Source organism: Chenopodium quinoa, unplaced genomic scaffold (assembly GCF_001683475.1).
Source record: "Chenopodium quinoa cultivar QQ74 unplaced genomic scaffold, ASM168347v1, whole genome shotgun sequence".
NCBI classification, from domain to species: domain Eukaryota; kingdom Viridiplantae; phylum Streptophyta; class Magnoliopsida; order Caryophyllales; family Amaranthaceae; genus Chenopodium; species Chenopodium quinoa.
In genome coordinates, this window is record NW_018743066.1 from 2,068,978 (window position 1) to 2,093,066 (window position 24,089).

General features: G+C 41.1%; 2 protein-coding genes across 2 annotated transcripts; both read right to left on the bottom strand.

Moving 5' to 3' along the window:
• Positions 1-11,377: 11,377 nt before the first annotated feature.
• On the bottom strand, positions 11,378-13,843 carry LOC110731163. The gene is made up of 2 exons (XM_021910995.1): positions 12,180-13,843; positions 11,378-11,966 (listed from the first exon to the last, which is right to left on the bottom strand). The coding sequence occupies exons 1-2, from the start codon at positions 13,841-13,843 to the stop codon at positions 11,378-11,380; spliced, it is 2,253 nt and encodes a 750-aa protein (XP_021766687.1).
• A 5,922-nt stretch (positions 13,844-19,765) lies between these two features.
• LOC110731164 (glutamic acid-rich protein-like) lies at positions 19,766-20,359 on the bottom strand. Its single transcript, XM_021910996.1, has one exon. The coding sequence runs from the start codon at positions 20,357-20,359 to the stop codon at positions 19,766-19,768; it is 594 nt and encodes a 197-aa protein (XP_021766688.1).
• Between the last annotated feature and the right edge of the window lie 3,730 nt (positions 20,360-24,089).

Genomic DNA, 24,089 nt, shown 5'->3' on the forward strand with positions numbered 1-24,089 from the left:
ATGGACCACGGTTCAACTTTCCTTCATTATATTGTCAATTGATTTCTGTTTTTTATTTTTTCCCTTTTAAATCAAAGAAAAATATTAAAGGACAAACGAGCATGATGAACTTTCGATCTCTCAAATTTAATATAATCATACTATATATTCCATTTTTGAAATAACTCGTAAGAATACCTTAATATTATGTGGTATTTCACTATATGCAACAATAGACATCAATCACATCAAATCATCGTAGTAAGGGCTTGTTCACTTTAGCTTAATTTCAGTTCAGTTCAGTATAGCTCTAATAAGTTTAGTTCATTTCAGTTAATCTCCTAATTTCTTCTCTCATAAAATATTCATTTCAATTCAGTTCAGTTCAGTTCAGTTCAGTTCAGCTTCAATCAGTTTAGTTTCAATCAGTTCAGTTCAATTCAGCTCTATAAATGTGAATAGACCCTAATATTTATTATAAAAATGTAAGGTTCTAGTACATTGAGAGTAAATTATTTTACAATTAAACTGAAAATTAGATAATTATACTCAACATTAAGGTAATATAAACATCATAGGATTTAGAGCCCTCTTTGTATTTTACTAATTAGTTGAGGATTTATGCTTTCAAAATCTCATTCAATTGTTGCATTATGATGATCTTTAGATCCCAAAATACTATATTACGAGTATATAGTATTTTTAAAAAAGCGTGATTATTTATATTAGATGATAAAGAAACAAGTCTAAATTTCTAAAGTCTTACTCTAGAAACACGAACCGAATAGATTGAGATCGAGGAATAACGGGAATTTCACAAATTCCAAGACCCGTACCATGAGAGCAAGACTCACATAGTCACTTGGTTTACGTACAAGACAATAAAATGATTGCAAGAACTATAAAATAAGTAGTACATAATATAATAGATGATGTAATAATCAAAGTATTCATATGATTTAGCTTGGGAGAAATGAAATGAGCGTTGAATCAATGCCATCATACATTAGTATATACAAGTAGAATTATAAATGCAAATTATTATACACTATAAACTATAGTGTAGTAGCATTATTTTAAATTTTTATTAATTAAGCACCGTCAAATAAGAAGCATGCATGTTTGTTCAATTGATAGAGTTTCAAAAGTCAAAGTCAAAGGAGTGAGAACACGAAGCATGAGCCCTGCCTGTTGCTACCTTGTAAGCCACACTACCATGCATACTTCATTTCCTTTGTAGCACTGACTACACAACTTGAGCGAAGCCGCACCGCACCTATTGTTGACATTATTTTGTTCTCTAACCATATTATATAATTTTATGACATAAATATAAGTCGGTCTAATTCATAAAACAAATATGATGCCCAATAATAATTGTCTAGCAGTCTAGCTAAATAAATACGTACAATTATTATCTATTAGTATTATGTATGTAAGTCTTTCCAATAATCAAATGAATCAATATATTACGTATTATTAAGATTACTAGCTGATGTTTTCATATATATGGTTTTTTTTATAAGGTTATCTACATTGATGTGCATGTGATTGCTGACAAATTAATACCAAAGAATTGCAATAACATTGTTCAATAAACCGTCACTCAATATACATAAAGATTAGGTTATATTATGGGTATGATTATTTCAATCTTACTCATATCGCATTATCTCTCACTTCACTGTGTATCTATATGAGAATATCTCAAGATCTAGATAACATAAGTCTAGGTACGGAGGATATGAAAAGTGATGTATAGAGGAGGCCTCCTAAATTTTATCAAGCAATGAAATTAGTTGACATCCGACCACTACCTTTCTTAAGGCTCTATTGATCGAATAAAGCATTTCAAACTCGACATACTCTACCACTTAACTTAATCTAAACTCAAATGTTGGACTAAACATTGTACGGGATATACCGGTAGCATCTATAATATGTCGGTAAAAGAGTGTCGTGCAGTAAAGCCCTCGTTAATCATTTAATAACTCATGTCCTTACCGGCATCAGTCTCTGCCACGTGGAGAGCTGCTTCTCGGAACGTGGCATGTCCCTCTGACACGTGGAGAGTTGCTTGGTGCCGCATAGGCACCTGCTATTTACAAGATCGGTGTGCCACCTATCTGTATAGGTGGCACCTGCTTGGTTGTGTTTCTATAAATACCCAAGCAAATCCTCATTTCAAAGGTAGAATCTCTCTCTCTCTAAAACACTTTCTCTCTCTTCTTTCACTTTCTTCTCACAAAGGTACTGACTTTAGCATCGGAGTGGTTATTCCCGGATAACCCTTGAGCAATTGGACGGTAAACCATTACCAGCCCTCGAACATCAACGGAAGCAGAAATCAGCAGGAACAATTGGCGCTAGAAGGAGGGGATAGTAATAACTTCAATCGTCCAATAGAACCTCTCACAGTTATGGAAGGAAGTAAGGAAACTACAATACCGGTACCGGAGGTTGATAACTGGCAGTATGATACCAGTATCTTAAATGATAACGCAAATAAAACTATAAACAGCCTACCAGAAATCGTGGTCGAGGATGAAACTCATCTCCTTCACGGCAACACAACGAACATGCCCTTAACGTCTGACCGCAATAGAGCAGTGACCCCAGATCCCTTGGAGGGGTTTACCCCGGAGGAGCTAGAGATAACGGCTAGGGTCATACGGGCTATGTCTAAGAAAAGAAAGGAAGCCGAGTTAGCGGCAGGGGAGGTACTGGCTGATGTACCGACAAAGCCGCTAATAGTGAACCTGGAGAGTCAGTTCAATCAGGCGGGACAGCAACAACCGTCAAGGAGCCGGGGACGAGAGACCATACCGGCTGAGCGCCAAATCACGCAAGGCGCCCAGGTGGGGGATTTAGGTTCCTATCGGCATGAGGTTTCCAGTGGCTTGGAAAGGCGGACAGCCAGGGCGATCATCAGGCCCAGGATATCTCCGTTCACACAAGAGGTACTTGACCAACAAATGGAGAAAATAAAGATGTCGTCCTGTACGTATGACGGTAAGAGGGACCCTAAGCGGTATGTGGTTTCTTTTGAAAGTCACATGTTGCTATATACCGACACCGATGCTGTGTGGTGTAAAGTTTTCCCTACGACTCTTACCGGGGCAGCTTCGGATTGGTTCTCCAATTTAGAGCCGGGATCAATCGACTGCTTTGAGACCCTGGTGGAGTTGTTCACGGGTCAGTACATAAGTAACAGTGCGAGACAAAGGACATCTGGCGAGCTCATGGCTATTCAGCAACGAAAAGAGGAATCGCTCAGAGATTTCATTAGGCGCTTCAATAACGAGGCTAACACCATACCAAAATTGCAGCAAGAAATTGTCGTGATGGCGTTGATGAATGGACTGGGTGACAACGACTTCAAAAAATATATGTCGCGGAAGTCTTTCCCAAACTTAGGGGTAGCATTTGCCAAGGCTCACGAATACATAAAGAGTGAGGAACTGCTGAAAACGAGCCGTCAGATATCGTCAGCAGAACCCTCCAGAAGGCAAAGTGATAATAGCCCAAACTCCCAGATGGGTGGGATAAGCAGGGTACTGCCGCAAGGTCAGCAGAGGTCTGGAAGACCGACAAGGGGATTGGGCCGTTATACCAGTTATACGCAGTTAAACACCCCGAGAGTGGCAATTTATTCAATAAACCAGAATAGAGAAGATTGGAGTCGACCGACACCGATGATAACGAAGGGCCGGGACGTGAAGAAATATTGCATGTTTCATAGAGATGTTGGTCATTACACCGAAGAATGTGTCCAATTAAAGGAGAACATTGAAGATCTCATAAGGAAGGGGTGTTTAGGGTATTTTTACCCTAGACACGTGGACCAATGAGAGGTCGCCACGTGTCGAGCTCAGGATGGCCCATGTGGCTCAACATCCGCTTGACACTTGGCGCCCTCAGATATGTTTCTGAATTGGCGGCTTTCAAAGGCCCAAACTCCTAGGAGCGCCGTAAAACGGCGCAGCCCACTAGAACCTAGGTCAAGTGACCTAGGTAGGGGCACATTTTCCAACGACCCTATAAATAGGGAGATATTTCCCTATTTTGGGGACACATTGAATCATTTATTACACTATTCTCTTACATCAGAGAAAGACCTGAGCTTGGAATCCGAGCAGATACCCACCTAAATTTCCGTTCTCTCTATTCCGTTTCAAGTTACTAACTTGTGCGTCGGAGGCGGAGCACCACCCAACCGGTGTCTCCGTTTGTTTTGCAGGTACAGCTCACTACGGATCAGTCTTCGTGTTGTAACTCTCCCAAGGGACAAAAACACCCAAAACAGAAGGGGCGATTGTCCCAGTATCGTACTCAAGCAGGTCCCGACCGACAGCAAAATGCACAGCCCAGGCAAACCGAGTACCGAAAGCAGGGAGATTCATCAGTGCAAGATGACACCTACAGACAGAATCATGCGGAAACATCCAGACAGGGAGGTAATCCGACAGGACACAAAATAACAATCGATGTCATTTTGGGAGGACCGGTATACGGGGGTTCTGTAAGTGGGGCGAAGAAAAGTTTGTCGGAATACCGGCATCTAGTGAACGCATTGAGCGTAGAGGAACGACCTCGACCTTCTCCCATGTTTTCTATATCTTTTTCGGAGGAAGATGCTAAGGGAATAGTCTTCCCTCATGATGATCTGTTGGTGCTGATATTGACGGTAAATGGAGCAGATATCAACCGGGCTCTCGTTGATGGCGGGAGTTCCGCCAATATCCTATTTGCTAGAACTTTTGACACCATGAGAATTGGCCGAAAATACTTAACGCCAGTGTCCTATCCCGTGATAGGCTTAAACAGATCAATGGTAAGACCTGAGGGTAGTATAGTTCTTCAGGTTCGAATGGGAGAGGGGCCGGCAGTGAGAGATGTTATGGCAGAGTTTTTGGTGATTGATGTGCCATCCTCTTACAACGCCATTGTCGGTAGGCCTTTAATTCATGACATGCAAGTTGTGGTCTCGCCGTACTATTTAACAATGGTATATGTGTCCAACGCGGGAACGACAGAGCGCGTACGAGGTAGTCAAATTATGGCAAGAGAGTGTTATGTTTCAGCACTAAAGCAGTCTAGCCGACAACGAACTTGTGAACAGACACCATCCAAGCGAGAACGAGTTCCCTCCGCACACGATTTGGCCATGGAAATTTTCAATACTCGGCCGGTAACTGCGCCACGTCCTTCCCCAAGAGGCGAGACCGTAGAGATCGAATTACAGCCCGGGGTTCCCGGGATGGTAGTGCGTGTTGGGTCCGATATGGATGTCGACACACGTTGCCATTTGGTGGAATTGTTACGAGAAAGTGCTGATGTGTTTGTTTTCTCGGCAGACGAGATGCCCGGGATACATCCCGACGTCATTGTGCATAAGCTAAATGTCGACAGGAGAGCGAGACCTGTTCGACAGAAGAAAAAGAACTTCTCAACAGAGAAAATGGAGGCTATTCAGTCAGAGGTGAATAAGTTGCTAGCGACAGGGTTTATCGAACCCTGCACATACCCAGAATGGTTAGCAAATGTGGTTATGGTAAAAAAGCCGTCAGGGAAATGGAGAATATGCGTGGACTTTACGGACTTGAACAGAGCCTGCCCGAAAGATTGCTATCCCTTGCCGAGGATAGATAGATTGGTAGATTCAACTTCCGGTCACGCGCTATTGAGTTTTATGGACGGTTTCTCCGGGTATCATCAGGTCAGCCTATATGAGCCAGATCGAACCAAGGCGACATTCATTACCAATTCCGGAGTTTTTTGTTACAAGGCTATGCCGTTTGGATTGAGAAATGCAGGGGCTACGTATCAGAAGCTGGTCGACAAGGTGTTTGCGAATCAAAAAGGAAGGAATGTGGAAGTGTATGTAGATGATTCAATTGTGAAAAGTCGTTTGGCTACAGATCACGTCACTGATTTGAGAGAAACTTTTGAAATCTTCGACGCTACCGGATGAAGTTAAACCCGGAGAAGTGTGTGTTCGGCGTCCGGTCAGGAAAGTTTCTCGGGTTCATGGTGAGCGAAAGGGGGATAGACGCTAACCCCGATAAGATTGAGGCGATTCTTAGCTTACCAGAACCAAAGTGCATAAAAGATGTACAAAAGCTCACTGGTCGAATGGCTGCATTAACGAGATTCATCAGCAAGTCAGCTGACAAAGCCTTACCATTCTTTGTGATCTTGCGTCAGAACAAGCTGTTTGAATGGGGGAAGGACCAATCCAAGGCGTTCCAGGCTGTGAAAAATCACTTGAGGTCCTTACTCACCGTCGCAAGGCCGGAACAAGGAGAAACATTGCAGCTTTATATTTCCGCGTCAGCAAAGACGGTAGCAGCGGTGCTCCTAGTGGAACGATAAAAAACCTAACTGCCAATCTACTATGTGAGCCACGTTTTAAATACTGCCGAGAGACGGTACCCGTTAGTAGAGAAGATCGCGTACGCAGTAGTTGTGGCCGCACGAAAGTTGCGTCCTTATTTCGATGCACATGCAATTGATATCTTAACGAATCAGCCGTTAGAGAAGTCTTTGCAGAAGATGGAAACGTTTGGCCGTTTGCTTAAATGGGCGATTGAATTGTCTGAATATGTTATTAGTATAAACCAAGGGTATCAATCAAAGCCCAGGCCTTGTCTGACTTCATTGTAGAAACATCTTATTATGAAGAGGAGGATGGTACCGGCACATGGAAGATATCAGTTGACGGCTCGTCTGCTTCAACCAGCTCTGGGGCAGGACTAATTATGATCTCTCCCCAGGGAGATGTGTTCGAGTATGCTGTCAAGCTCAAGTTCAAAGCCTCTAATAATGAGGCAGAATATGAAGCAGCGTTGGCAGGGATACAGCTATGCATATCTGCGGAAGAAAAGCGTATTGAGATGACAACTGACTCTCAACTAGTAGCAAATCAGTTCAATGGCACTTACAAAACTCGAGAGCCGAGCATGACGGCATATTTGGCAAAACTCAAGAGTGTTACATCTGGTCTGAAATATTTCGAAATCAAGTTGGTTCCTCGAGCAATGAACACGCAGGCAGACGCACTAGCTAAACTTGCAAGTTCAAGCTTCAACAACTTAGAGAGGACGATTATGGTAGAGGTTTTGAAAGAAAGGAGTATTGATGAACAACCTCCTAAGGATATAAATTGTACAACTGCAGGTCGAGAATGGTATGATGATATCTTGGCTTACAAGGTACATAACGTCCTTCCTGCCGATAAGACGGAGGCAAGAAAGATCCAGAAAGATAGCGTCTGGTTTATTATATTCCGAGGCTTGCTGTATAAACGGGGGTTTTCGCTACCGTTGCGAAGGTGTGTAACAACATATTAGTCGGCAAGGCTGATAGAAGAAATACACGAGGGTGATTGCGGTAATCATGCGGGGGGTCGGTCGATGTCCTTGGAAGCAATGAAGCGGGGTTACTATTAGCCGACAATGAATGCAGATACCATGGAGTACGTTAAAAAATGTGATAAATGCCAGAAGTATGGGTCGGTGATTAATCAACCTCCAAATGATTTAACACCTATTCTTAACCCAATTCCGTTTTCTCAGTGGGGAATGGACATTATCGGGCCGTTTACATCGGCAACAGGTGGCCGTAAGTTTTATATTGTAGGGATAGACTACTTCACCAAATGGATAGAAGCGGAACCGGTAGCAAAGATTACAGCGACCGAGGTAAAAAAGTTCATCTGGAAGAACATCTTTACACGATTCAGATTGCCGACAGCAATGATGTTTGATCACGGATCACAATTTGACTGTAGCCCGGTAAAGAACTTTCTAAGCATATACAAAGTGAAGTTTGCGTATGCGGCGGTATGTCACCCTCAGTCAAACGGCCAGGCTGAGGCCGCTAACAAGCAGATATTAGGGGCAGTTAAGAAAAAAGTAGAAGACGCCAAAGGCTTGTGGGCGGATCTGATACCTGAGATATTGTGGGCGAACCGTTGATAGGCCGTCGTCGAGCCTACCAAAGATGATAATTCCTATCTTGGTCTCACTAACAATAGTAAGGGTAAGAAAGGGTCGAACCCAAGAGAGGCGTTGAATCAACCACCGAGTACTACCGTTTAAATAAGCTAAACGAATTCTAAATTGGGTTGGTTTTTAGTAACTTCTTCTAACACAATTCAACTAAGCTAAGAGGAGGTTAACAATATTAAGAGGAATCTAGGGCTTGGGTTATACCACTCAACTTCATCACAAATCACAATTAGCATGCAACAATCAAGGTAAATTAATGGGATAAATTAGGGGAAGTCATCTAAAGCACCCAACTACTCTCTCAAGCTAGAGGGATTACTTGAATCATGAATACGACCTACTCTCGTGGTTACATAGCATAAAACAAGTGTTAAAGCATAATCACGATGACATAAACATTCCCTTGACCGGTAATCCCTATTCTCATGGCATTTCGGGTCAATCAAGCATAAGGGAGCTAACTCAAGTTCATCTCTCGATCCTTCGTTGAGAAAGCTTGGATAAATAGTTCTAGCAATGGCCATATACAAGAACTAAGCAATTAAACCACTTAAGCTCAACTAATTAACATCCCACAACAACCAAATTAGCACATGCAACAAGTAATTAGTGACTACATTGAGGGTTTTGCCCAAACCCTAGAATTTAGACTACTCACAATCCATGGGGGTTAAAGCAATTAAAGATTTCAAGCAATTCATGAACAAATTCAAACTAAGGATTAAGCTAATTAACAATCCAAAACATGCAAGAACTAGCAAATAATTAACAACAAAGTAATGAGAAGTAGAAAAGATGAGTAAGAAATGGTTACTATGAAGCTTCAAGGTGAGCAACAATGGTGGATTTTGTCTTCTACAATGATTGAATTTGAATAATTCCAAGCTAATAATTGAGAACTAACTAATGATTTGAGAATTTAATGTTCTAAGACTACAAACTAAGAGAAAAGCTCTGAAAAACTGCCTCTCCTTCGTACAAATGAGCTCTAAAGGGGTATTTATATGACCCCCAAATAAAAAGGACGGAGAAAACAAGGAAGGAGTTCGACTGCAGGTCTGCACGGACGTGCCAGATTTGGCACGGACGTGCAAGGCTAAGCACGGCCGTGCCAAGTTTGGCACGGACGTGCAGAGGGGGCAGAATTGAGGCAGAACGTACTGCTAAGAATCGAGCAGTTCCGCACGGACGTGCAGATATTGGCACGGACGTGCAGCTACATCTGCACGGACGTGCTTAATTTGGCACGTCCATGCAGGCCTTGGCAGAATGTTCTGAGTTTCTGGAGCACTTCTGCACGGACGTGCAAAGTCTGGCACGGTCGTGCACCCTCTTCTGCACGGACGTGCCAGATTAAGCACGGCCGTGCAGGCCTTGGCAGCTTGCTGAAGCTTTCTGGAACCTCCTGCACGGACGTGCAAGGTCTGGCACAGCCGTGCAGGGTCTTCTAAACCCCTTTTTTCATCTTTTCTTCTATAATGCTCCTTTCCTTGGCTTCTTTCATCCATCTTCTTGCTTCTAACCTCGGCTTTGTATCCATGGGCTCCATTTGGCCGTTCTTTTGAACCTAGAATCTCAACAAAAACACCAACAACCCGTGAAGCATAGGATACACAAGAATTGCATAATAATAGAGTAAAAATGAACCAAAACGCAATTTATATCAAGTAAACTAGGCTCAAAACACCCTAAAATCGTATCAAATAGCAAGTTATCAAATCCCCCCAAGCTAAGCTTTTGCTCGTCCTCGAGCAAAACAAAAATGTCAAACCAAAGGAGGAAAACAAATTGCTAATCATCAATCCAAGGAGAGGCAACAAGGGGGAAGCATACATAAACAAATCCGCATGGTGACAACCATCATCACTTTTAGCACAAGTGAGAAGCAATTTAAACCTCTAAGTCGCCTTAGAGGACGAGTTTTTATCTCGTGAGGGTTTCCAATGAGTTTGCCCCACAACTCACGCAGTCCACAGCACATCGCCAAAAATCGCACAAGTTCAATTTTTCGCCCAAGTCAACTCATCGGGATATGAGACACAAGCAAGACAAGTGAACGACTTTCAAGAATTACCGATCATACAAATGTACACATGAGTTGGGGGTAGAGAGGAAAACTAAAGAAGGTTGCACTAGGATACTTCCTTTGGCCTTTTACTAGTTCATTAGAGCACACCTAGATATTCCAAAGTTGTAATGAGCCCTCTTTCGGTTATAAAATCTCAAAATGCTAGTCCACCTCCCAAAATGCACACCCAAGGCCCCTTAATTACACTCTAACTCGGGAATTTCACAAGAAACAATAAGCAACAAATTCGACAATGTGTGGGAGGCATCCACAAGTTGACCTCTAAAGAAAAGAAAATCAAAATTTTGAGAATTTTTGGGGGAGTTTTTTTTTTTTTGTTCTCCCTTCTTTTCTATTTATTTTTTTTTTATTTTTTTTTTCTCATTTTTTTTACATTATTGCCCTCGCCTCTTTTAACTGTGAGCGGCTCTTTCTTTATTCGAAACGTGTGGCTTATTATGCCACTTATTACACATAATACAAGTATAACCAATTCCCTAATAGAGTTTCATTTCGGGGAGGAAGTGAGGCACATTAAGGGCACAAGGGACCGCAATTTGACTCAAACATATCCTACTTTGGGCAAATTTAACAATATCCTATGCTAGATGTGCAATTGAGCATTCATCGACTTTCATTTCATATACACTAATGCAACCAGGATTAATAGACCTCTAAATGACCCCATCTCTTGCATACACCCTTCTAAGAGAACTAGTACTCATCGCTCAAGAGTCAAGCAAGAAAAACATATAAGCATTGTCATTTGAGTCTCAACCTTGGGCAATTTTATTTTTTTTCATTTTTCAATTTTTTCATCATTTTTTTTTTTTTGAAGAGAAAGCGAAAATATTCACATTACTAACTAGAGAGGGAACACTAATATTCACATGACAAGAGGTTTGGATTTCAAGGAAGCTAAATTGGATTAAGGGTCTTGGATATTAGGGAAATGAAACAACCAAAACAAACGCAACCAAACAAACCAACATGTCAAGAAGGCATGCAAATGACTCCCCCCAAGTTATCATAAACATTGTCCTCAATGTTAAGCAATAAAAGCTCATAAAAAAAAAGGAGAAAGAAGACTAACTCAAGGATCGGGTCTTCTTCGACGCTTGAACCTCCTTGGTACCTTTGTTCCTGTTGGTTGTTGTTGGAAGACATGCACTTTGTGCTGTTTTTTTTTTCTTCTTTTGTTTTTTTCTTTTTTTTTTTCTTTTTTTTTTTTAAGTTAATCCACTACAAAAATATTCGGGTTGCCTCCCGGAAGCGCTTCTTTAACGTCACTAGCTTGACGACATTGCCCTATCCAAAATTAGGGAGGGTCAAGGCACACCTTTTTGACCCATCTCATTGTTCCCACACACTTGCCATTTTCCTTAGGCAAAATAATATTGCTATCATCACTAGAAATGCAACCAAACATCTTGTCTATCAACTTGATCTTGTTTTTCTTTTTCTTCTTGGCCCTCTCTTGCTTTTTCACCTCCGGAGCATGAGTCGATTCATCTTGTGACTCCTCCATGTCTTCTTTCAAAATATTAACCAAAACATCAACCCGATGAACTTGTTTAACCATGGGGTCATTCAACGTTTCCGGAAATGAGAAAGAGATTCTTTCATGCCCAACATTTAAGGTAAGCCGCCCTTTTTTCATGTCAATATTAACACCCGCGGTTTTCAAAAAGGGCCTACCCAATATGAGAGGAATTTTGAAATCCTCATCCATCTCCATGATTACAAAATCACAAGGCACAAGAACCTTCCCCACTTGAATTGGGATGTCCTTCAAGACTCCCAATGGGACTTTAACCGAGCGGTCGGCTAGTTGGATTGACATTTTGGTGGGGCTAATCTCCCCAAGATTTAATCTTTTTGCCATAGAGAGAGGCATAAGGCTAACACTAGCCCCAAGATCACACAAAGCATTTGTTGATTCAAGATCTCCAACCTTAACCGGTATAGCAAAACTACCGGGGTCACCAAGCTTTTGGGGAAGCTTGTTTTGGATGATTGCACTCACCTCCTTAGGAAGGGAGATGGTTGCACTCTCTTCAAGCCTACTCTTGTTGGATAGAAGATCCTTCAAAAATTTTGCATAGGTAGGCATTTGTGACATAGCATGAAGAAAGGGGATGTTCACTTGAAGTCCTCTCATGACTTCAAGAAATTTTGAAAACTTCTCATTCAACTTCTTCTCTACAATTCTATGAGGAAACGGAATGGGGGGCTTATATACTCTCATAGGGGGATTTTCTATTCTTTCTTCATCTCCCTCGTCTTTCTTTATGGCTCCCTCATCACTCTTTTGCTCTTTTCTCTCAACTTCAACTACTTCATTTTCAAAATCATCCTCACTTCTCACCACAACTCCCTCATCTCTCTTTTGTGTCTCCTCCTCACTCATAACCGGGCCCTCATAACCCCTTCCCGATCTCAAAGTGATAGCCTTAGCTTGCTCCTTTGGGTTCACTACCGTTGAGCTTGGAAAGTGACCACTAGGATTGGAGGATGAACTTCCAACTTGTTGTGCAATTTGAGCCAATTGGCCCTCCATTATCTTATTATGTGCTTGGAGTTGTTGGATGTTTGCATTCATCTCCGCATTGTTCCTTATTTGTTGAGTCATGAAAGTTTCAAGAACGGACTCAAGGCTAGTCTTTTGAGGAGGTGGAGGAGGAGGAGCGGGTTGGTTATATTGTGATCTTTGGTGGTTTTGATCCCTTTGGTTGGGATGGCGGTATGGAGCTTGTTGGTTTTGTGATTGAGGTTGGTTGTAGTGGTTTTGAGGTTGGGTTTGATTTTGGTTGTAGTTATTTTGTAGGGGGCCTTGGTTGTATTGCTTCCATCCCGTGTTATGTTGGGGCTTCCAACTTTGATTGTGGGATTGGGAGTATTGTTCATTCCTTTGCCCAATTGCCGCCGCTTGCTCTTGATTCGTTGAGTTGCAATAAGAGGACAAGTGATCATTTCCTCCACAAGTCTCACAAGACATGACTTGCGAGGAAGAGCTTGAGGGTGTGAGGGTGGCTTGATCTAGCTTGTGAGCTAGCATATCAAACTTTGATGCAATAAGATCTATTGCACTAAGATCATGAATTCCGCCCTTCTTTGTTTGAGGTTGCCTTCTATCACCTCCATATGCATAATGCTTGGCCACTTCTTCAATCATCTTGTATGCATCGTCCACCGATAGCTTTTTGAGGCTACCACCAGCCCCGGAATCAAGGTTGGCCCTTGAAATAGGAGTAAGACCGTCATAGAAGCTTTGTACAATGATCCATGATGTAAAACCATGGTGGGGGCATTTCCTTGTGTAATCTTTGAAACGCTCCCAAGCTTCACTCAATGTTTCATCAATGTCTTGATTGAAATTGGTGATCTTTCTTCTTAGTTCGGCGGTCTTTTCCGGAGGACAATACTTTCCAAGAAAGGCTCTAGTGACTTCGTCCCATGTACTCAATGATCCCTCTTCAACCGTTCTCAACCAATGTTTTGCTTTATCACGGAGGGAGAATTGAAACATGTGCATACAGATGAACTCTTCCGAAATGTTGTTTTGCTTGATAGTTGTACACAACTCAAGAAAGTTGTCCAAATGAGCAAAAGGACACTCATGAGGACTACCTCCGAATTGATCGCTTTGAATCATACGGATGAGTTGAGGTGAAAGTTCAAAGTTGTTTGCATTTGTGGTGGGAAGACGTATGCCACTCCGAAGTTGGAATGCGTTGGGGTGGTCATAGTCTCTTAAAAATGGTTGAGGAGGATTCTCTCCCATGTTATCTTCTTCGTTAGTTCCAAAAACCTCTTCCGGATCGGAATCCGAATATACAATGGAAAACTCGGGTGTGCCTTGCAAGAGTCTCCTCACGTTTCTCAAAGTCCTATTTAGCTCTGGATCAACGGGAATAAGCGGTGATTGCTTACTCTTTCGTGTCATGGAAAGTCAAACAAAGCTAAGAAAAACGTTAGCAATGACTATCGCAATTTAAACACACATAAACAAAAATTAAGGTAAGAAAACTACTATACATATACACACATCTAGTCTCATTCAACAATAATACATTCAATGTGACTTTGCCTCCCCGGCAACGGCGCCAAAACTTGGTAGGCCGTCGTCGAGCCTACCAAAGATGATAATTCCTATCTTGGTCTCACTAACAATAGTAAGGGTAAGAAAGGGTCGAACCCAAGAGAGGCGTTGAATCAACCACCGAGTACTACCGTTTAAATAAGCTAAACGAATTCTAAATTGGGTTGGTTTTTAGTAACTTCTTCTAACACAATTCAACTAAGCTAAGAGGAGGTTAACAATATTAAGAGGAATCTAGGGCTTGGGTTATACCACTCAACTTCATCACAAATCACAATTAGCATGCAACAATCAAGGTAAATTAATGGGATAAATTAGGGGAAGTCATCTAAAGCACCCAACTACTCTCTCAAGCTAGAGGGATTACTTGAATCATGAATACGACCTACTCTCGTGGTTACATAGCATAAAACAAGTGTTAAAGCATAATCACGATGACATAAACATTCCCTTGACCGGTAATCCCTATTCTCATGGCATTTCGGGTCAATCAAGCATAAGGGAGCTAACTCAAGTTCATCTCTCGATCCTTCGTTGAGAAAGCTTGGATAAATAGTTCTAGCAATGGCCATATACAAGAACTAAGCAATTAAACCACTTAAGCTCAACTAATTAACATCCCACAACAACCAAATTAGCACATGCAACAAGTAATTAGTGACTACATTGAGGGTTTTGCCCAAACCCTAGAATTTAGACTACTCACAATCCATGGGGGTTAAAGCAATTAAAGATTTCAAGCAATTCATGAACAAATTCAAACTAAGGATTAAGCTAATTAACAATCCAAAACATGCAAGAACTAGAAAATAATTAACAACAAAGTAATGAGAAGTAGAAAAGATGAGTAAGAAATGGTTACTATGAAGCTTCAAGGTGAGCAACAATGGTGGATTTTGTCTTCTACAATGATTGAATTTGAATAATTCCAAGCTAATAATTGAGAACTAACTAATGATTTGAGAATTTAATGTTCTAAGACTACAAACTAAGAGAAAAGCTCTGAAAAACTGCCTCTCCTTCGAACAAATGAGCTCTAAAGGGGTATTTATATGACCCCCAAATAAAAAGGACGGAGAAAACAAGGAAGGAGTTCGACTGCAGGTCTGCACGGACGTGCCAGATTTGGCACGGACGTGCAAGGCTAAGCACGGCCGTGCCAAGTTTGGCACGGACGTGCAGAGGGGGCAGAATTGAGGCAGAACGTACTGCTAAGAATCGAGCAGTTCCGCACGGACGTGCAGATATTGGCACGGACGTGCAGCTACATCTGCACGGACGTGCTTAATTTGGCACGTCCATGCAGGCCTTGGCAGAATGTTCTGAGTTTCTGGAGCACTTCTGCACGGACGTGCAAAGTCTGGCACGGTCGTGCACCCTCTTCTGCACGGACGTGCCAGATTAAGCACGGCCGTGCAGGCCTTGGCAGCTTGCTGAAGCTTTCTGGAACCTCCTGCACGGACGTGCAAGGTCTGGCACAGCCGTGCAGGGTCTTCTAAACCCCTTTTTTTCATCTTTTCTTCTATAATGCTCCTTTCCTTGGCTTCTTTCATCCATCTTCTTGCTTCTAACCTCGGCTTTGTATCCATGGGCTCCATTTGGCCGTTCTTTTGAACCTAGAATCTCAACAAAAACACCAACAAACCGTGAAGCATAGGATACACAAGAATTGCATAATAATAGAGTAAAAATGAACCAAAACGCAATTTATATCAAGTAAACTAGGCTCAAAACACCCTAAAATCGTATCAAATAGCAAGTTATCAACCGTACGACAACAAGAGAAACTACGGGGGAATCACCTTTCAACCTTGCTTTCGGCTCAGAGGCAGTGGTTCCGGCAGAAGTGGGACTACCTACTTTCCGGGTACAACACTTCTGCGAAAGTCAAAATGATTTGTTGCTTCGACAGCAATTGGATTTTCTACCGGAAGTGCGGCTGACGGCCGCCATAAAATCTACGGCATACAAAAACCGGATGATCCACGCTTATAATCGGCGCGTCAATTATCGGCCCATGGAAGATGGTGATTTAGTTCTGCGTAGAACGGCCGTAACTGGCAAAGGGAACGCAGAGGGTAAATTTACTGCAACCTGGGAAGGGCCTTACCAAGTATATGAAACACTCCGGCAAGGGTCTTATTGGCTTATGACCCTTGAAGGAGTACCCCTGAAGAATGTCTGGAACGCTAGTGTGTTAAAGAAGTATTTCATGTGAAGTTTAAATGTGTTCTATGTTGTGTAATATAAATTTTGATGACATGTTGTCATACGTATGTTTATGGAATTTACTAGCATTGTAACCTATTTTAATACCTATGAAATACAGTAACTCTGCCTACTTTCGATACGATCTGACCACAGCCTAGCTAGCTGACTCGGTCGTTCAAGTGAGGGAAAAATAATGAAATGAAGTAATAATGGACCTCAAGGGGAGTTGAAAGTGCGGTCTGATCCACTGCCTTTGCTCAGCCTGACAAAGGTTGGATACTTTATCTCGGTATGTTTCACATCTGATATTCAATACAGGCATTACAGAGTTTTCCCAAAATTTATTTACGAATAAATTTTGCCGAAAAACTCGGGGAGTACTATTGGTAAGGTATAACCTGAAAATACCGATAACAGAGTTGAATACGGGCATTATTTCCAAAATTTTATTTACAAATAAAATGCCGACAGGTGTAACTTTAAAATGCCGAAAAAAGTAAATTTGTATTAAAAACCGAGAGAATAGCTAAAAAACGATTCAAGACATGCATTCATCAAGTGTTATTTAAAAGGTAAGCAATGACCATAGTATAAACAAAATACGCACGCTAGTAAGAATTATGGTAAAGAAACAAATAAACTAAGTACTGAGAGATAATTGTTTTAAATACAGACATACGCAGATAAGTATTCAACGGATTAAAGAAAAATGTTGCATAATACAGACAAATATAATTGTTCGAAGCACAGATACAGATACAGACAAATATAAAAGTCCAACGATGATCGCCCTCCTTGTTAATTCTTGTCGGCCTCCTTTGTTGTTTCAGCCGCGTTAACGGGCTCTTTCACAGTTTCATCGTTGGAGGGACCGACAGACCCATCTTTACCAGCATGAGTGGTAACAGGGCTACTGATAAGGCCGTCATCAAACTCTACTTCTGGCAATTTGCGTGGGTCTAAGTTTGTTATCACAGCATGCGGTGGGAGCTCGTCAAAGTATTCATTCTCATAGCTGGTAGGAGAGTGGTTCATTTCTTCATTAAAATCCTTCTCGACGGCCTGCCATTTTGTCGAGTCCCACCCCTCAGCTTTGCACACACAGCGATGCGCAGAGACCCAACCGCCAGTGTACTGGTCAACCAGCAAGTTGGCATAAAGGTCGGTCTGCAAGAACCGATTTACAGCTCGACGCCTGATTCCCGGCTTATCACGCTCCATTTCCTCAACTTTGCTGGCCAGCTTCGCCTTCACCTCCCTCTCGTCCTTCAGACTTTGCTCGAGGCTGGCTACCTTCTTTTGTAACTGCTCCTGGTCCGTCAGCTTCTTGTTTAGCTCAGACACTTGCTTTTGCAAGGTCTTCATATCAGATTTAACCTTATCGCGCTCCTTGAAGACGAGTTTGCAAGCGTCGTCAGCCTTTTTCAGCTTGGTCTCGGCGTTATCGGTGGCGCGCTGATAATGCTGGTACATGTGTACCACTTCGACAGCAGAGTTGACGGTCTAGTTGACGATAAACAGAAATTGTCGTTAGTTAAAAAAAATAATAATATAATAATAATACAAATAGATATAAACAACAATATAAATAACACAGATATGTAACATAGAAATGATACGTATCTACAGGTAAGAATGTTGTCTTACCCGGAGCATGTTGTTCATCTGCCGACCGCAGGGAGCAGCAACGCGGTTGGCAGGCCTGTCGACTGGCGTCGCCAAGTCCTTGAGTACCCTCCACCCCATGCTTCCGCCAGTCACAGGGTCGTCACAGAGAACAGACTCTCCGCGATTAACATTGATCCTGGGGTGCCATGGGTCACCAGCAGCACCAAAGGGCACAACAAACTCGTCAGCGAATTCTGCCGGGATTCTAACATGAGGAATCTCGATAAAGTCACCGACGAGAGCCGGGACGAAAGCATTCTTTCCAGGGCCGCCAGTGCGCCCCGAGACAATTGTTGTCTCCTTGCTTGGAGGCTTTTCAATGCTGGCCATCTTGCCGGTTCTGACCTCGCTGCTGACCCCAAGACCTTTTGGATCTCTTAAGGTGACCGTCAGCTTTTTCGGCGGATGGAGATCGGTCTCGTCCTCCAAATTAACGACCCCTTCCGGCCAGGTCCCTTGTGCATCCTTTTGGAAGGGTTCCGCATCACCATCATGCTTCTTTTGCTTTTTCTGTTGCTCTCGGTCGGAGGACTCAGATGTCCTCTTAGACGCATTCCCTCCACCCCTTTTCACAGCTAGGGTGCGGGGTTTGGTAACACGTTCGGTAGGAGCCATATCTTGTTGCCTCGTTCTTTTTCTTTTAGAGGCTCTGGTGGCGAAGACAGGAAGGGTGTCGTATGACTTCTTTGGCCAATCTGGGCATTGTTTCTTCACTCACCCGTCAGCATACAGCCCTAGCCGGCTGAAGTCAAGTTTGTCAATACCTGGCGGTGGAAACACCCCCGATAAGAAACATCAGAAACAGACACCATAAAGGTAAACATAAGCGTTTTTTTTTTAAAAAAAACAACAAGAAACAAGTTTAAGTAAGATGTACGCAGGCAGGTAAGAGAATCAGCAGGCAAAGCACTTGTCAATTTATTGCCAAATGCAAAGTGCAAGTACAGTAAAGATAAATATAAATAAATGTATATAATTTATAAATGTTTCCATACCAAAAGCATCGGTATGGCAGAGACCGACATGAGAAAGAGGGGCGTTGCCCAGTATATAATTACAATGGGGCAGCCACACCCCCGGAACAGCTTTATTCTTCTTACCAGCACTAACATATGTACAATTAAACCACTTAAAAGCTTTTTTCTCCATCTTTCCTAACGCTCTCGACCGTATGGTCTCGAACATGCTGTGTGGGTGATGAAATGTCCTACGGACAGTAAAATCGTCGGGAACACTCATAAAATAAAATTCGTTCTTCCAATTCTTGCAACTGGTCAATTTTGGCCACACAGTGCATTTATCGGGAGCGGTAAAAAGGGACCACCATCCGGGTGACTGGCTATCTCTCTTGATCCAGTGCAATCTCCGAAACAAGTTCAGGGTAAGGGGAAAGTCCATAAATATCATAACCCAGACAAGAGACACTATGTTTCGGATGGTTGGAGGCGTTAACTGTGCAATTGAAACGTTCCAAGCCCTGAATATTTTTTCGATATAATGATGGAGTGGAAACCGTAAACCAAATTCTAAATGCTTTGCATACACGACAATGTGGCCGGCAGGGCAATCCAAAGCCGTTTGACCTTCGCTTGGTAGTCTCAGTTCATAGCCGTTAGGAAGACGGTAGAAGCGTTTGCCATGTTGGCAATAGTCTTTCTCGGTGGCTGTCTGCAACCATACCGGATCCACAACTGACTCAGTTATCTCATAGCTGCTGGGAATTTCTTAGGGTTCTAGATACTTCGGATCATCTTGATATGAGTCGTATTCCTCGTCGAGTCGCTCCTCTTCTGCAATCTGAGCAGCAAGATTGAAGTCGGCCTGAACATCCTCGTCGGTCTCGTCTTCTTCGTCATCATCTTCTCCCTCCCCAAGCCTTTCTGATTGCTCTTCATCTTCCTCATCACCAATGTTTTCACCCCTACTTCCTTGTCGTTCCAGACTTTCCTCTACTGACAGGATATCTTCTTCTCTAATATCCGAAGCTTCATGCCCAGGATCATCATCTTCTCCCCCACTAGAGCGTCTACTGCTCTCACCAACCTCAGGTTGGTAATTGGTGTGTTTTGTTCTCGGCATCCTGTCAATATTAGTGTCGTATTGATTAAATAAATCTAAATTTGACCTCAAATGATAATGAACGCTAATAGGCTCAACATCGGCAATCTCTGTGTCCTCCGGAATATCGGGGTTGGTAGGACGCAAAGCCTTCTCGGCGTCAGCCAGAAACTTATGGCGGTAATAAGCTTCTCTTTCTTCTACAGAAGTTAAGGGTGTACAGAGTTCAGCCTCACTGGCTTTACCCGTATTTGCACGCATTCCAGAACCAGAAATTCACAAATAATGAAATAAACGCAAAATCTACTTAACCACAAACCAGTGAGAAATCGAAAAAGAAAGTTAGGGTTTTTTACCTCTTTTGAACTCAACTCTTGAAAGCGTAACTCGGGAATTAAGTGTCCTCCGTTTACAAACACCGGTCACAACACAACTGAACAAACCTCTGACAAATCGACTCCTGAATCGCAGAAATATGTGCGTACTACGAGCGAAATGAAGTAGATATTTTTCGAAATTTTTTCGCAAAGGAAATGAAGGGTCAAGAGTACGAAATTCGCTATTTTATATTGTCCAAATGAAACGGTTGATGTGACATTTACTGCATGTCATCCAACGGCTGTAATAAAACGCCTTTTCAAAAACACCCTACTTTGATGACTGACACGTGCCCCATTATTTTATTAAGTTTCCCGCCAAATCCTGAGGAAAAAATTCAAATAAAGTGAAACCATATTCACTACTATTTTCGGTTTTAGTTTAAATTGAGCAAAGTCCTATCGGCAATTTGCTCACTTGGGGGGCAAATAGTAGATTTTTTCGTCTTACATTGAGCAAAGTCCTATCGGCAATTTGCTCACTTGGGGGGCAAATCGTAGATTTTTTCGTCTTACATTGAGCAAAGTCCTATCGGTAATTTGCTCACTTGGGGGCAAATCGTAGATTTTTTCGTCTTAAATTGAGCAAAGTACTTTCGTCAATTTGCTCACTTAGGGGCCAAAATCGTAGATCTTTTCGTTTTCTCGTCATTCTTGTATAGTATATTGTGTACCAGCACAGTGTTCGATCTCAAGTGAGCACGTCAGTCATACTAACGTCCTCACTTGGGGGGCTAGTTATACGGGATATACCGGTAGCATCTATAATATGTCGGTAAAAGAGTGTCGTGCAGTTTAAAGCCCTCGTTAATCATTTAATAATTCATGTCCTTACCGGCATCAGTCTCTGTCACGTGGAGAGCTGCTTCTAGGAACGTGGCATGTCCCTCTGACACGTGGAGAGTTTCTTGGTGCCGCGTAGGCACCTGCTATTTACAAGGTCAGTGTGCCATCCTCCTGTATAGGTGGCACCTGCTTGGTTGTGTTTCTATAAATACCCAAGCAAATCCTCACTTCAAAGGTAGAATCTCTCTCTCTCTCTAAAACACTTTCTCTCTCTTCTTTCACTTTCTTCTCACAAAGGTACTGACTTTAGCATCGGAGTGGTTATTCCCGGATAACCCCCGGGTTAGCTAATCTGTATTGGCTGTGTAGGTGAGCAATTGGACGGTAAACCATTACCAGCCCTCGGACATCAACGGAAGCAGAAATCAGCAGGAACAAACATAACTTGAAATGGTCTATTAGAGTGTATTAGTACTTACCCTCTAGACATATCTATATTTGGAAAGTTAGAATAGATTAATTTAAATAAATTTGTACTAAGTCAAGGCATTAGTCTAAAATGTGGCATATTGCCCGTCTATGTAAACCAAAAGTTATGGCTTTAATATAAGTTTAATTAAACCAATTAATTATAAGTGAGTATTTCTTAAGAATTGAAGAAGATGGCACCTCCTCGAAGACAGCAGATAAATGCATCTCATCGATCTCAAATCTCGAGCTAGCTGTTTTATTATCATATATACTTCTTATCATACTTGTAAGCATTAACATGATAAGTTGCTTGCATGACCAATTTTTTTTAACATACTCTTCTTATTCCTTTAATTAATTAATTAATTAATTTTTTCTTAAATTCCACTACTCGTTACAAACTCGATATCATAATATAATTATCTGTCCTTTGCTTTAATTTTACTAACTTTGAAAAAATACTTCGTATATATATAAGGTACGAAATATTAGGAGAATCTCTGCACAATGATAAAGACACCAGACACCTAAGATAATACGTTTTTCATTCACTCTTTACGAAATTTGTTACACCGTACTATATTACTTATTTCTTGTATAAGATGCTCTTTACAAATTTTGTTACTAAATGTAAATAGTAGGATATTAATTTGATAATTAAGAAGGTTTGGACTAAAAATGTGGTTCATATCATTTCAAAAACAAAACCAGTGTTCTATAAGATAAAAATTAAAGCATGTATAAAAATCCAATTTGTCAAAGTTGTTCATCAATAATTAGGAACTTAGGTGATGAAAAATACTCTATGATTAGACAACTCTAATCAAACATAAGTCCAAGAATGTTTGAACTTTGATGACCATAATGCATATAATAATGATGAAATTTTTCCTTGAATTATTTCAGCGAAACGATAGTAGCATGGAGTTGGTGCCCTTAATTATAATGTGAATTGATCAAATATTCAAATCCTTTGGCTTTTACTGTATGAGTTTTCCTAAATTTTTGCTCCACTTTTCTTTTTAGGCAATCTCTTTATTTTGCTTCATACCATATACAATTATAGGGGATCCAAATCACTATTTCCTTTCACAAACAATATTTTAGACCCACCATTAATCTCTCTTATCAACTTTACACAACCAAAAATTAATAAAGTGAACATCATGCACCTAAGGGGCAAAATAAGGGGATGGAAGGAGTACATATCATCTTAATGGATTGGAATGCCTAGTTGGCGGTTACGAACTTACGATATAATTATCTCTTACAAGTCACAACTACCATTACAATAGATGTACAAAATAGACTGACGACCATTGAATCAAACTCATCATTGAGACTTTGGAAACTTATTGTTGGCCTGTTACAATGATATAGATAAATATAACAGCTTTCATGACTCCGAGAGTCACTTCCCACATCCATTTCAATTTTGGAAAAATATCAGCCGAAAAATGAGACAGAATCGTGTAATTTAAACTTTCTCATACCCAAAAAAGATAAAGCTAGGGTGATTATATAGGATTCCCACGGACTAAACAACACCTTGGAATGAGGTCACTTAGGTGATTGAAATCATCTAGTTTGCCTTCTAATAACCATTAATTTAATCAGTTACATGCATGTAATATAAATCGCTTATTGGCTTAATATAAGATTCTTTACGTTCTAAGTAATGCTGATGTCAGCTAATTTGCTACTCCGTTTGTTTCCCTATAGACAACACCAAAAAGTAGTGATAACATTGAAATCGATTAAAATATACATGACATATTGTCACAATCTCGTGAATTCGTGATGATGAAGAAATAAGTTTAGACAGCTTTCTACTTGGCACAACATGAAAGACAGAATCATCATAATTGTTAAGATTATCACAAAGCTTACCTACACAAATGCATTATTGTATACATTAATGTTATATAACTATAGCCCTATAGGTTTAATGGGGGAACGGCTCACCTTAGGAAGTACGTACGAAGTATTATTATTTATGTAAAATCATTAACCCTTCTTGAAGAAAATTAATTAATAATTAAACCGAAAAACTGACACGAATATTCTTGTAAACTGGGTGATAATGAGTCAACATAGTAAACAAATCAAGCAAGTTGACAAATGAAAATTATTATTTGTTTAATTCAAATGGAAAGAAACGAAACTCCGAGGCATAAAACGGGAGTTTTTCATACTATATATATATAGCATGCATGTGCATTTATAAATCACATTCATACGCTTATATTAAAGTAGTTTGCATTGTTAATCACTTGTATAATCTTGTATTATGCTTCTCTTAAGTCTTAATAATGATATTTTTTTTTTGAATAGCAAAAATATTTCATTAATTAAAA